Below are 13588 nucleotides of genomic sequence, written 5' to 3' on the forward strand. Positions count from 1 at the left end.
TTGATCCAGACGCGACAGCTACTCCAACTAGAGAGCCAAGTCCACCAGAACTACTAGACGTATCTGAGTACACTCCAACCTCCACTCTTAGAGCAGGCATAATGCTAGCTAGACTATCTAATCTATCCTTGTCAGGACAACGTGCCTACAAGGACGATCTTGAGATCTACAAGCTCTAGATAGAGAGATACAAGCTGCAGCTCTTAACATACAAAACAGAAACTACCAACTATTAACAGATTATAACCTTTATCTAATCTATAGTAGCTCTGCACCTGCAGCGCACATGCTGCTTACTAAATCTGTTGATTAAGGAGTGGATCAAGAATCTCTAAGGAGCAGTAGGCGTAACGCCTGGCTATGAGCAAAAATAGGCACGCCAGCGATATCACAACGCACTAAAACCTCCGCGATTAGTGAATACATAGGATCTCTAGCTTAGTAAGTACGATCTAGCTGCAACAGAAGCAGAGCGACTTAATGTACCTGAGACTACCCAATTCAAAACTCTATCTGCAGACTTCCAGTCTGCAGTATACAAGATTGCCCCTATCTAGGCCACAACATTCCAAGCAACTAGTGAAAATCTTAAAGAGATAACTAGAAGAAAAATGACAAGCAGTTTTAGAGATTATATAATAATAAGCTATCCAATTAATCGCAAAAGCCAGAAGGCAGCCTTTGTAGTAGAAGACTCATCGTACTTCGTGACTGATCAAGACTCCTAGGCTGATGGGGACGCCCAACAGGCCATCAATGGGAGTAGCACAAAATATTCTAAACGTGGTAAACCAAGTAGCACTGGCCGATCACCAGGAAGCGCTGGGGCCGCAAGTGGTAAACTGAGTAGCACTAGACTTGGATCAAGATCTCCAGGAAGCGCTGGGGCCACGCCAAGTAAACTAAGTAGCACTAGCCTATTACTAGAAAGCGCCGGGGCTCGTAAAATTTCTCTCTGTCTAGCTTGTGACATAAGACACTCTCTTAACTAGTGCTTCTATCTAAACCTAGAAGACGCACCTAAATAGTGGAGACTAAATCACGCTATCCAAAAATTAGTAGAGCTAAGATTAGATCATAATCTAGATTTTCAGAGTCTCTTAAGAGCCAGAAGCTAGCCAAGGGTAACAAAGACTCTAAATATTAAGCAATCCCAAACTCCAACACTATTAGAGGACGATCAGTGACTAAATGGACGACAGATATCTAAGATCAACGCTGCCTTTGCAGCTACAAGCTTATCTAAATACCCACTGCGTCACTTGTTTATCCTAGACTCTAGCTCAACGTGTTACATTATAAATAATCCAGACAACATCTATAACTATTAGCCACCAGTGCAAGGAGACCTTATCTAGGCAGGCAATAGTTAGATATAGATCATAGGATATAGCACGATAATCCTCCACCTTATACACAAACAGAGACCTAGGAAGCTAGTACTTAATTATGTAGCGATATGCCTAGATCTGCTATGCAACCTCGTCTCTTTCTAGAAACTCTAGCAAACAGGAATATGGTAGGACACTAAATCAGAGCCTACGGCACTTAAAAGACTCGACGGGACGACTATCTGCGAGCTCTTAGAGCGTTTTGGCTAGTGGGTGCTTGACCACACACCTGGATTCTGTGCCTAACCTAATCACCAAGCACTCTACACCCACAAACACACCTTAAAGACTAAGAAACCACCCTAGCAAGCAACCGCAATACTCTAGCACAAGCGCCTAGGCCATCTAGGCCCAGCAGCGATTAAGCATCTAGTGCAGCAAGCTAAGGGGGTGAGGATTAAGGGTATCACAATAGTGGAGTGCAACTCATGTGGGAGAGCAAAAATCCGCCAACAGATCAGTCGCGCTTCTCAGACACATGATTAGAAGCCTGGTGAGAGGATAACGATCAATTTCTACAGCTATGAGAAGTAGTCCTACAACAAGGAGTTATTACAGCTATTAATCACAGACAAATACTTACGGCTGCAATAGGATTTCTATCTTATTAACAATTAAACAGCTAGATTAATCATTAAAATACTCACTAACTTCCTCACTTTTCTCAAGAATTAATACAATATCACGCCTAAGGTCGTTGAAATAGATAATAAGATCGCGACTATTAAGCCTGAAGTGATGCGCTGGCTCTAAGCCAGGGGTATTGCTATCGAGCCTTTAGCGCCTAACACTCAAGCACAAAATGGCAGCGCTAAACGCTTAGGGGGTGTGAATAAGGAGAAGGCGCGCGCAATGCGGCTAGACGCAAATCTACTATAGGAACTCTGGCCAGAAGTCACGTGAGCCGCGGTATATCTATACAATTGAACGCCGAACTACGTCAACTAGTGGAAGACACCCTATGAAGTCTTCTTCACCTACGTATCCTAGACTAATAGGATAATAACGCCTAAGAAGCCTAGATTGGCTCATCTTAAAGCATATAGGTGCAAGGCGTTTGCTATAACTAACAATACTCACTGCGGCAAATCAAGACTCCAGAGGCTTGATCCCAAAGCCTGGATCGGCTATCTAGTCGGCTATCAGGCGTCGACGATCTATCGAATCTAGATCCCATCACTAGCCAAAGTCATTAGCACTAGAGATATAATCTTCGACGAAAATACAATATTTGATGGCAAAGTCGAAGACCTAATGGATAGTCTCATGCACAGCACTCTATCAGAGATTGCAGCATACGTCAGGACTATCGAGCTCCCACCGCCGATCCCGGACACTGGGACGGAGTCGTTTTATGAAGACGACACCATCAATACGACAAAAGAGATTAACAAAACAGAAGATCCACCAGGCTACTACATGGGAAGGAAAATTCAGGAGCACTATCCAACGCCGCCAGCCACTCTACCACCAGTGGCGTTACTGGCTCAGCTTATGAGTGGAACGGCAGAAACTACTCCAGAAATCCAATCGTCTAAAACAGTCCCATGGGCCGCAGCTTTTATGGCCGGAACCGAAGCCGGAAGCATTGGAGATCACAATGGCAGCGCGATAGACAAGGCGCAGCTTAGACGGCTGCTCTCCAAAGGAGTCAAAATCCATCAATCCCAGCTCCCTGAGCCGCTGATAGCTAGATTAAACCTAGACGAGCATCCAATGGGCGAGCTATTTAAAGAAGCCTAACGCGCTTATCTAGACAGCTATAAGATTACTAACTCGTGGGTAGAAGTACTATATAAGGCAGTTAAGGCAAGTAGACATTAGATTCTAAACTGCATGTAGGTCTGTACCTACAAATTCAATCAAGAAAACTAGTTTCTCAAGTGCAAGGCACGACTAGTAGTTAGGGGCGATCAGCAGCGGAATATTACCTCTCAAGACACCTACGCTGCTACCCTAGCTAGACGATCCTTTCGTCTATTTATGGCTGTTGCTGCTAAATACGATCTTAAAGTTAAGCAGTTTAATGTCACTAACGCGTTCGTGCACGCCTAACTCGATAGAGAAGTGTACATGCGTATGCCCCATGGATATCAGAAGCCAGGTACCATACTCAAGCTCCAAAAGGCACTCTATGGGCTGCGGATATCGCCAGCGTTATGGCAACGAGACTTCACAGCAACGCTCACTAAGCTTGGGTTTCAGACTGTACCCCATGAGCCATGCTGTATGATCAAGGACAGCACTCTAGTCTTCTTCTATGTGGATGATTTTAATATAGCCTATGGCCAACACCAACTACATTAGGCTACCACATTAGTAGAAGATCTCAAAAAGACTTACTCAATGACTGGTGGGGACGATATCCAGTGGTTTCTTGGGATCGAAGTGAGGAGAGATCGAGAAAAACGACTTATCCACCTATCCCAAGGGGCCTACTGTAAGAAGATCAGCCGACTAGCTAAGGACAAGACTGTCCAGCATAATACCCCAATAGGCAGTGCTAAGCTAAAGCCACGAGACGGGCTAGCTACTCTACTAGAAATCACCAAGTATCAACGCAAGATTAGATCCCTACTCTACGCAGCTGTTAATACTAGGCCGGATATTACCTTTGCAACGTCCCGCCTAGCTAGGTTTCTCTCCAATCCTAGCCAAGAACACCAGAGGGCTGCGGATCAAGTGCTACTCTACCTTAAAGAGACCAAGCTCCTAGCGCTGTAGCTAAGATCAGGCAATTCTATACAAGTAGCTAGTGACGCATTATTTGCTAACAATACACTAGATCGCAAAAGCTCTTAAGGCTACACGATCAAGCTATTTAGCGGACTTATCGCCTAGCGAGCTAGCAAGCAAGATATAGTTACTACGTTCACTACTAAGGCTGAGCTTTTAGCACTATCACAAGTAGCTAAGGAAGCCATTTTTATATCAAGACTAATCAAAGAACTCAAGGTTGACCTACTAGATTAGATCAAAATCTAGTGCAATAACTAACAAACTATCTAGCTAGTTACTTAGGAGATATCAAGACTCTAAACTAAGCTTCAACACGTGGATATCCACTATCACTAGCTAAGGCAAGAAGTCGCCAGCGGACGGATCAAAGTCACCTACACCTAATTGATAGAAATGACAGCAGACGGACTTACCAAAGCTCTCCTAGTAAACTAGTGGCAGCGATTTCTAACTCAACTGGGGCTAGTAGAAAGCTAGACTCAAGAAGCAACCCGAAAAATGGCTCTGCTCGAGATCTAGGATCAAATTAAGCGTCTAGCGATCTAACTAACTAATAGTCTAGCTTGTAATCCTAATTGGCTCTAAGCTGAGGGGGTGTGTCAGATAAGTGGCAGAATCTGGGTGCGGACTCGAGCACCAGGATTCTGTGATCCCAACTAATTAGGGCTGATCGCCAAGACCTAACCCTAGGCGAGGCTGATACTTAGCGGCCTACCTAATACAAAAAGCAATAGCGATAGCTCTTATAAGGGGCGCGCCCTCGCGCCCCTATAGACAACAGAGCGTAGAGCAATCAATACAATTAGTTTCTACTATCAAGTTTATCACAGTCTTTTATCACAGTGATCCAAACCGGTCCTTGATCAGAAAATCCCTAACAGTCTGACAGATGCCTACAGCCTTTAACGGAGCTAAAAAGAGGTGCTGCTTTAGCTACTTTTCTAGCTATTCTAGCGTTCTAGCTTCTCTAGCTTCTTTAGCTTCTCTAGTATTCTAGCTATTTTAGCGTTTATTATATAATAAAAGCTTAGTTAGACTAACTTAAACTAAAAATCTATAATATCTTAGCACTCATGTAATAAATTATAGTAGACCTATTTGACGCTAATAAGAATTAATTCTAGTAATATTTTATTTTAAGCCTTTACAAGAGAAGAGTTATAACTATGCTAATATATAACTAATTTTTATATATAGCTAAAGCTATAACCAATGTTATTAAGTAATAGCTGATAGGAAAGTATAATTTAAGAGTTAACTATAATAAGTGTAATAATAAACTCTATCTATTCTTTATACATGTTACTTTTAATTTATTCTTATAGTGCTTATAAGATAACCCTAATAGCCTCTAAGGACAATGTTGATAGCAAAGCAGATATGACCTTAATCTGTGTGAGGTCTACAGACATTCTGACGGGCCATAATGATGCTAGAGAGAGTTGCAGCTTCATCTATTACGCTGTATTAACTGTGATACTCTACTACTGGCTGTACTGGACATTCTGGTGTTCGGGCTGTTTTGGTGTTCGTCATGTGATCAGGCATGGCGCGACTAACCCGAACGAGACATTTCAATATATTGGCAAATCTTCTTACAGCCAATGAGAGTCGCTTCAGCCGCCTCAGCCTTGCACCTTGAGCCCCTATTCGACACACGTGACTACACCATGATACGACTAAAGTTCATACGCAGCTAACGCTACAGCAAATATCCCTGCCCTTAGATGTCCGCAAATCAGCCGACGAATACACAATACCACCCCCCAATCACTCATTCCACCCTGTCAACTCGGTCTGTGCCATGAAGAAGCCTTCTTTTACCCTGAAATGCGACTTGACAAAATTCAGAATGGAATCCACCATTTTAGTAAAACCCCCACGAGCCCCCTCCCATATTCGCGCTCCAAATCTTGGTATCTAGATGCATATTAGAATGGTGGGTTAATCAGGCAAGTGTAGAACCAAGCCAAGATTCAGGCTTTTGGTCTTACTTTTCATACATAGGTAATTGTCTCAGATAGCTGCCTTGGCATCGGGGTAGGTTCCGTGTGCGCATTTCTCATCCATAGCCGTCCATTCCATCCACGAGTGCTGCTCACAGGCCTTATTGAAACTTCTGGATGGAGCTCCCTCATCATACTGTAAAAGCTTGAAACCCACGCCGAGGACCCTTCATCGATGTCATCCTCAGTGTCATCCTCGGTGACAGTAGATATATGCAGAGGTCCGTGCTTGCCCATCATTGCCGCAGTATCGTCAACTGTGGGGCACGGTGTTATCTTGGGCTCGAGGGTAGATATTTGGAGAGGCCCATGGATGGCCATCATGGGTACGGTATCGTCGAGAGACTGACGCGACGTGATCTCTGCTTCGGTGACTGTATATATACGAAGAGGTCCATGCATAGCCATCATGGGCGCAGTATCCTTGATTGGGATGCTCGGCGTTACCTTGGCTACGCTGCTGGTAGTGGCATTGGCGTGGTGCTTGGCAGACCCCGTGTGCACGTATACCTTTAAACGTTCTGGGTCAGTTAGTATGTTGCGGGTGGTAGTCACCGTCACAATGACTTCCTTGACTCGAAGCCTGCGGTAAGCTGTGCTGTTTAGTATATGGCAGGTAAGCGGTGAATATCAAGACATACCATTCGAAGCCCGGATAGCAGTCCTAAAGGGGTTGCCAGAGGCGTCCTGTGGTCCTATGAACTGGCCGGGGTTGTCGCAGGCAGCCGAGGTGATGGGCTCGGAGTAGAGAGCACAGATTGCGAAGAAGATGGCGCTGGGGTTGGGGCAGCTTTCATCGGGGACAACAGAGGGGTAACGCTCGACGTAGATGTTGACTTGAAAAGTATTAGTGAAGCACTAGATATGAGACAAGTATAGGGATTCAACGTACAGGTATCGCAGCCAGGGTGAGAATCACACATTTTGGCGCAGGTTTGTGAGTCGTACGAGGACATCCTAGAATACCTCATGTACTTGGAAGAGGACAATGCACATTTTGTGTCGGACATGATGAGTTCATATCCTTCGGGCTTGACGGCATTGCGGGCGAGCATGCTGTAGTTGGCAGACTCGTTGAAGCCGGCGAGGGTGTTGACGGCGGGCTCGGGAGCGGTGCTCCGTCCGTTTGAAACGCAGGGAGACTGTGCGCGGGGGACAGCAGCTGCCGAAACTGCGCCGAGGATGGCGGGCAGGGCGAGGATGGACTTCATGTTGAGGCTGGATGGTTTGAAGGGGTATCAGAAGTCCGAGTTGACAAGGTATTAATCTCTTGGAGTGAAATGGAGACGGGGACGTCTTTATATGTGGTCCAGGATGGAAGAAACAGCACAGAACAGCTGATTCTGAGAGAGACATCGGGTCCTACCATGTCTTTCCATGGATACATGGCCGTGTTCATGGCCGATCACCAATGTGCTTGTTGTTAGATATTCTCCGACCAAGACAACCTTAGACCATCCAAGGGCAGTAGAGGAGTCTACAATAAGGTCGATATGACTGGATCAACGCTTCCGATATTCCTGCCACGAATCCATCGTTGCAAATGCCGACAACGCGCGAGGCGGGCAGAGCTCGGTGCGTGTCGTAAGAGTCGAAAAGAAGCAAATAGCCAGCCAATGTATCCACGGCGCCGATGATGCGTACCAGGGGTACGCGTCTGCGAATACGAAAGTAGAAGCTGGGTGTGCGGGAAGTGCGGGTAGCGCGGGTGTGCGGGAAGTGCGGGTAGCGCGGGTGTGCGGGAAGTGCGGGTAGCGCGGGAACAGGGCCAACCGACAGGGCCAGGGCCGTTGCGCAGTCGCCTGGGTCGGGACGACCCGTGTGCTCGTATCAGAAGCTTCTTATTGCTGTACTAGTATGTGGATGTACTAGTAATTTCGCGGTCCGAAAGCCGGGTGAAGAGGCGCCGCGGACGAAAACAGAAAATGGGGGGGGGGGGGTGACGGGCTGCAGCGAAAGGGCCACTTGCTGGCATCTGCTGATGACGTAATACTGGAGCGGCGCAGCGAGCACACGAGCGGCTGCAAACATCCCAAGCCGACGAAAGAATACATACACACACATACATACGCACATACATAGCCGCTCTCTCGCCTTCCGCCTTCCGCCTTTCGCTGTCAGCCCAGTCGCCATGTCAACGAGCGTTGTGCACTCGTCGCCGTCGGCCTCGCATCGCGGCGGGCCGCTGGGGGCGCCCAAGGAAAACTCGCCCTTCTTCTCACCACTCCCACAGGCAGCATGGTCGCCGACGGCCGCAAACAACGCGCTCGGCCGCGACATTTGCAGCATGAACTCGACCATCCTGGCGGACCTCCAGGGCCTGTCGTCGATCCCGCGCGTCTATGCCGCCCTCTTCCACCGCACCCGCACCTTTGCCGCGACGGTGCGCCAGCTGGTGGCCGTGTCGCCGGGCATGTGGGCCCAGGCGGCCTGTCTGCTGGTCGACTGGGGCGTGCACATCTTGCGGCATCCGCAAATCCGGCTCGAGCGCTTCCTCAATAGTCAGCGTGAAAGCTTGTATTGGATCCTCGATGATGCCCTGTTGAGGATTTGCCTCGACCAATGGGATCCCCCGCTCCTGGCTGCGGTGCCCACCCTGCACAAGGACCCCTCCGGCCCTTCATCGCGTGCTTCATCTTCAACCTCTTCCTCCCTCTCCTCCCCGCCCTCTCCTTCGCATTCTCTCTCGACTTCAGCTGCCCGCGTTGCCGCTCCCTGGGACGTGGCGACTCGGCCCGTCAGGCGGTCCTTGGCCGAGGCGCAGCATCTGGTCCCGCTCTGGGGCCAGCAGGATGTAGAGGAGACGAAAAAGTGGAGCGTGCCCGCCTGCGAGGGCGCCATGGCAGAGTGGTTCGAGGTAGGATGGTTCCGCCGGTCGACCAGCTTTCTTGCGCAGAGTACCAGAGTCTACGAGATATGGAGGACCATGCGACGGGTGGCCAGAGGGCAGCTTCCTGCCGAGCTGGCCAATGCCATTGTGGAAGATGTCGCCGCGTTTGAAAAGCTGCCGCTGGGCGATTTACGAGAAATGTATTTTCCAACGGCGTCATGAGAGAACGACTCACTAGAGCCATAGATTGAAGAAACAAATAAAGCGCGTTCGATCAAAGTCATTCCTACGTTGGCGCCCCGCCATCAAGCCACGGTTCCTGCGTCTCTCCGCCCCTTGCACACTCCAAGATGGCAGCCACATCTTCCTTCGCGCCCATGCCCTGCATGGCCCCAAACGCATCCGTCAAGGTACTTTCCGCCACCTTGTCCATGTCCTCTTGCTTTTCCACGCCGGCTTCTTTCAGCGTGCTCGGCAGACCCAGGTACTGGACGAACCTGGTTACGGCATCCGCCAGACTAGCCTCGTCGTAGCCAAGCACTCTCTCCCAAACCGCCAGCACCCGCCGCTGGGCCTCGTTTTGCTTTTCCGACTTGGTAGCCGTATACCGCAGCACAGGAGCAAGCATGATGCACGACGTGACGCCATGCAGGACGCCGCATATGCTGCCCAGCTGGTGGCCTATCGCATGCGACAGGCCCATAGGGACGTTCCATAGCAGCAAGCCCTTCATGGCATCTCTCGCCCCCAACTGGCACAGGGCTATTCCGCCGAGCAACTCAGAGCGCTCCTCGTCGTTTTCGCTGTCCTTGTACTCGCGCAGCCCTTTCAGCAGCACGCCGAGCGCCTCTTCCATGTGGCGGAACACATCTGCCGTGCACTTGTCGCTGACCATCTAGACCAAGGACACGGATGAGCTGAGATCTTTCTGCTGGAGTAAAAAGAGAATACGTACGGTTTCTACGCAATGATCGACTGCGCGCATGCCGCTTGCCAGCCAGAGTTTGCGCGGCGACGTCACAGCCACCTCTGGGTCCAGCAGAATTACATCGGGCGCCGCGTGCTCACTGGCAAAATGCTGCTTCTTGTGCGTGTGCGGATTGGTCGCCGAGGAATTGCTGTTCCACTCGCTGGCGGAGAGACTGGTTGGCACGACAATCAGCCTGATGCTGGGGTCTTTGAGGCCATCTGCTCTTCCCTTTTCCTGGTCAACCAAGGCCTCCATTGCGTCGACCGTGAGGTTATCCGGGGCCAGATTCGCATGCATCAAGCGCGCGATTTTGCTCGCGTCCGAGTAGCTGCTGCTGCCGATGCTAACGAGGCAGTCTGCCTTGTGCTCGTGGAGCAGCCGCGTTATCTCGAGGACATCGCTGTACGGCGAGTGTGCGCCCACGCCGCTCTTGATGGCTACAATAAACGAGCCCAGCTTCTCCTTCAGCTTCGCAATCACTCTTGTCTTCTCATCCAGCGTCTTGGAGTGCACCACGACCACGCGCTGGCAGCTCCATGTGCCTAGTGCATCGGTAATGTCCGTCAGGTACTCGGCGTTCAAGACGGCGTTGTGCCCGTTTCGCGCCGCAATGGGGAGTTGCTGGATGGTTCTCTTTTTGTGGCTGGACCCTTGGTTGATGGAGCTCGACATGTCGACAATGAGTGTTTTATCTTCGCTATACCTATCTATTTAATAGTCTGGGTTTGGGGTTATATCTCCCAAGCTGCGAGGGCGGGGCAGCATATGGCTGGATGATGGTAATGGCATGCGCTTCCTCTGACGAAAGTCTTACCTCATTTCTTGTCAGGCTCGCTCGCCGTGAGGAAACAAGTGTAGCCGCCATGAAATGCACGAGATCGACAGATTTCGGGGCCTTGATGTCCCATTTGAATGGGACTGGTGCGTTGTTTGCGTGGTGAGAAGTGATCCGTATCGTTGGCGATGTTGGGGTTTCGCAAGGAAGCGACTCGCGGAGCCGAGTCCACCAATCGCCGTTGCTGACCCGGATAGGGTCTCAATCCTTTGAAGGAGTTTTGGTGTTTGCGTTGCCCTGGGGTGACGTGCGCGTGGGTCGCTGCGCTTGAAGCCCTGGATGTAGCATGCGACGTGCCATGCAGGGCTCCGATAGCGCTTGCACCTCAGAATATGGAGGGGTTTTCGTTTTCCTACCACTACCACTACCGGCAGGTGTAAGTTGAAGGCCGGGGTGCGCCAACGGCCGGCATTGCGCTAGTGTCGATTGGGCATCAGTAGCTGCAGGTCGTGGCACCAGATACATGTGGATGCGACAATTGCAAATATCGGAAAGCGCTGAGCGCGTACTTGGGGCAACACTCATTCCGCGGATAGCGTATCACCAAGCCCAGGTCAGCGCAGCGGGGACTGACGTACTTTTGTATTCAGTGTTACGTGGCCCTGACAGATGGGTGTTGGAAAAGATCGCGATCAAGTGCAAGCGCCTCGTATGACCTCTAGCCCAATTTTGAACAACCAGCGCTATTCTAGCTATCGTCAGCGAGCGTGTATCCGGTCACGATTTGGTATTCGCAGCTTTATCTTTTATATGGAGCCATCCGGGCTATGAAGCAATGCTGTGTTGTGCTGGTGGGTCAAAGCCGTTACTCTAAGGTGGCTGGGGGAATGACGTCAGGAGATGCGATGACCATGACCAGGCACATCCGCTGCTAAGTCAGTTCCCCCCCATGGTGTCGATTACGTTATAAAGCGAGAACCGCATTTCCCAGTACATACGACCATAGGTACCAGAATTCTGTGTCTCTCGTCCGCTCGGCAATACATAAGCTGGTAACCGGCAGATTAGTAGTCAGGTGGGTGACCACTGGCGAATCCCTGCTGTTGTATGTTTTTTCTTTTTTTTTGCGCCTTGGGCTTCTTTTTTGTGGTGTATCCTTGGATGCTCGCACGTCGACTTTGCGTGGATTAGGCATTGCTTGGATTCGCTCTTGTTCAGAAACGTGTTGCCTCCGTAATATGCCAAGCCCTGCTTTGAGCGTGACGCAAATGTATGTCATGCCTTCCCGAACAACAGGACCGCACCTCGCACTAACCACCTCCGCCCCCGAGCCCTTCTCCTGCAGTCACTCTACTCTAGTCTTTTTAGCCCGCGACTTCGCTTTCAACAACGACCGACTCCCGATCTTGGCCGCTTACTCACTCAGGCTTTGCAGCGCAGGATACGCTTTCTCCGCGGCATGGGCGCCTTCAGCCGAGCCATTGCAAGATGCAGCTTGCACTTTCTCCATGAACCAGTGGGCCAGGCACAAGGAGATTGCTTATGCATCCAAATCAATGTCATATGCCAAGGTAAGAGGGAAGAATGCGGACGGGAAGGCGGAGTTTTCGTTCGCCCTTGATGCCGGTGTCTCGGTGTTCCGCTGCGACGAGAGTATTTCGACGGTGAATACACGGGTTGTAGGAGAATATAGCGAGGACACGAGGATATAAGCATCTAGAAGGACAGAAAGATGCGTCTTCATGCCTACAACCGTTCCAGCAGAACCAGCGTAAGACACACCACACTCGTATGCTTTCTCAACCCAACATGTCGCTCCCCCAAGTCCAAAAAGCCCTCCTCTTCAACAAAACACCATCCACACTGCACCTCAGCACCAGCGCTCCCCTTCCCTCTCCCTCGCCATCCTCGCTCCTCCTCCGCGTCCACGCCGCCGCAATCACAAACGGCGAGCTCACATGGGCGCCCTACCTCAACTGGCCCGAACACCACATCCCATGCTACGACGTCAGCGGCACCATTGTGCATCTGCCGCCCGCCAGTTCAGATGAGACCGCGCCAGTAAGCCACAAGTTCAGTATAGGCGACCGCGTGTACGCCCGGATCCACGCCGCGCGCGACGGAGCCGCAAGCCAGTACGCGTCGGTACTGCTCTCTGAAGCAGCGCTCGTTCCCGCCGCCCTCGACATGCAGACTGCGGCCGCGGTGCCAATGAGCGCGCACACAGCATGGCAGGCGTTATTCGAGCACGGCAATCTCACTGGCTCCTTCACCGAAACAAATATACCGCATGTACATGCGAAAACAGGAGATGCGGTGCTGGGCCAGGCTCGCGGCAAACGCGTGCTTGTGCTTGGCGCCGCGGGCGGCGTGGGCACCATGGCGGTGCAGTTTGCGAAGCTGGCGGGCGCATGGGTCGCGGGCACGGCGGGGCCACGGAATACGCTATTTCTGGGGGAGCTGGGCGTGGACGAGGTGCTGGATTATACGCGGACGGGCGTCGAAAAGTATGTTTCTGGTGGTGGGGCAAAGTTTGATCTTGTGCTTGATTGCGTGGGCGGGCATGCCATGATGGATGCGTGGCATGGTGTCAAAGAGCATGGGGCGTATATCTCGGTTGTGCCTGGGTTTCGGGAGCCCGATGGCGGCAAGCCCGTGGGCGTCAAGAGCCTGTGGTTTGTCATGGAAGCCCGGGGCGAGGAGCTCGAGCGCATTGCCAGGTTTTTCGAAAAGGGCATGCTCAAGGTCGGCGTGGATAGTGTGTGGAAGCTGGACGAATATCAAAAGGCATTTGAAAGGACGGCGACGGGGCATGCGAGGGGCAAGGTCGTGCTGACGGTTGACGAGTGAAGGAGACGGTGCAATGTCCAACGTTAG

General features: G+C 50.8%; 4 protein-coding genes across 4 annotated transcripts; 2 read left to right on the forward strand and 2 right to left on the reverse strand.

Annotated features, from left to right (window-relative positions):
• Positions 1-6127: 6127 nt before the first annotated feature.
• On the reverse strand, positions 6128-7347 carry SETTUDRAFT_31652 (uncharacterized protein; the record flags this gene model as incomplete). The annotated part of the gene is made up of 3 exons (XM_008026893.1): positions 6128-6729; positions 6778-6972; positions 7029-7347. The coding sequence occupies 3 exons, from the start codon at positions 7345-7347 to the stop codon at positions 6128-6130; spliced, it is 1116 nt and encodes a 371-aa protein (XP_008025084.1).
• Positions 7348-8267: 920 nt separating this feature from the next.
• SETTUDRAFT_19908 (uncharacterized protein) lies at positions 8268-9188 on the forward strand (the record flags this gene model as incomplete). The annotated part of the gene is made up of 1 exon (XM_008026774.1): positions 8268-9188. One exon carries the CDS (start codon positions 8268-8270, stop codon positions 9186-9188), a length of 921 nt encoding a protein of 306 aa, XP_008024965.1.
• Positions 9189-9252: 64 nt separating this feature from the next.
• SETTUDRAFT_87641 (uncharacterized protein) lies at positions 9253-10608 on the reverse strand (the record flags this gene model as incomplete). The annotated part of the gene is made up of 2 exons (XM_008027613.1): positions 9253-9861; positions 9922-10608. 2 exons carry the CDS (start codon positions 10606-10608, stop codon positions 9253-9255), a joined length of 1296 nt encoding a protein of 431 aa, XP_008025804.1.
• A 1912-nt stretch (positions 10609-12520) lies between these two features.
• SETTUDRAFT_154088 (uncharacterized protein) lies at positions 12521-13561 on the forward strand (the record flags this gene model as incomplete). The annotated part of the gene is made up of 1 exon (XM_008027614.1): positions 12521-13561. One exon carries the CDS (start codon positions 12521-12523, stop codon positions 13559-13561), a length of 1041 nt encoding a protein of 346 aa, XP_008025805.1.
• Positions 13562-13588: the final 27 nt, after the last annotated feature.

The sequence above is a fragment of the Exserohilum turcica genome (genome assembly GCF_000359705.1).
Source record: "Exserohilum turcica Et28A unplaced genomic scaffold SETTUscaffold_2, whole genome shotgun sequence".
Lineage (NCBI taxonomy): Eukaryota > Fungi > Ascomycota > Dothideomycetes > Pleosporales > Pleosporaceae > Exserohilum > Exserohilum turcicum.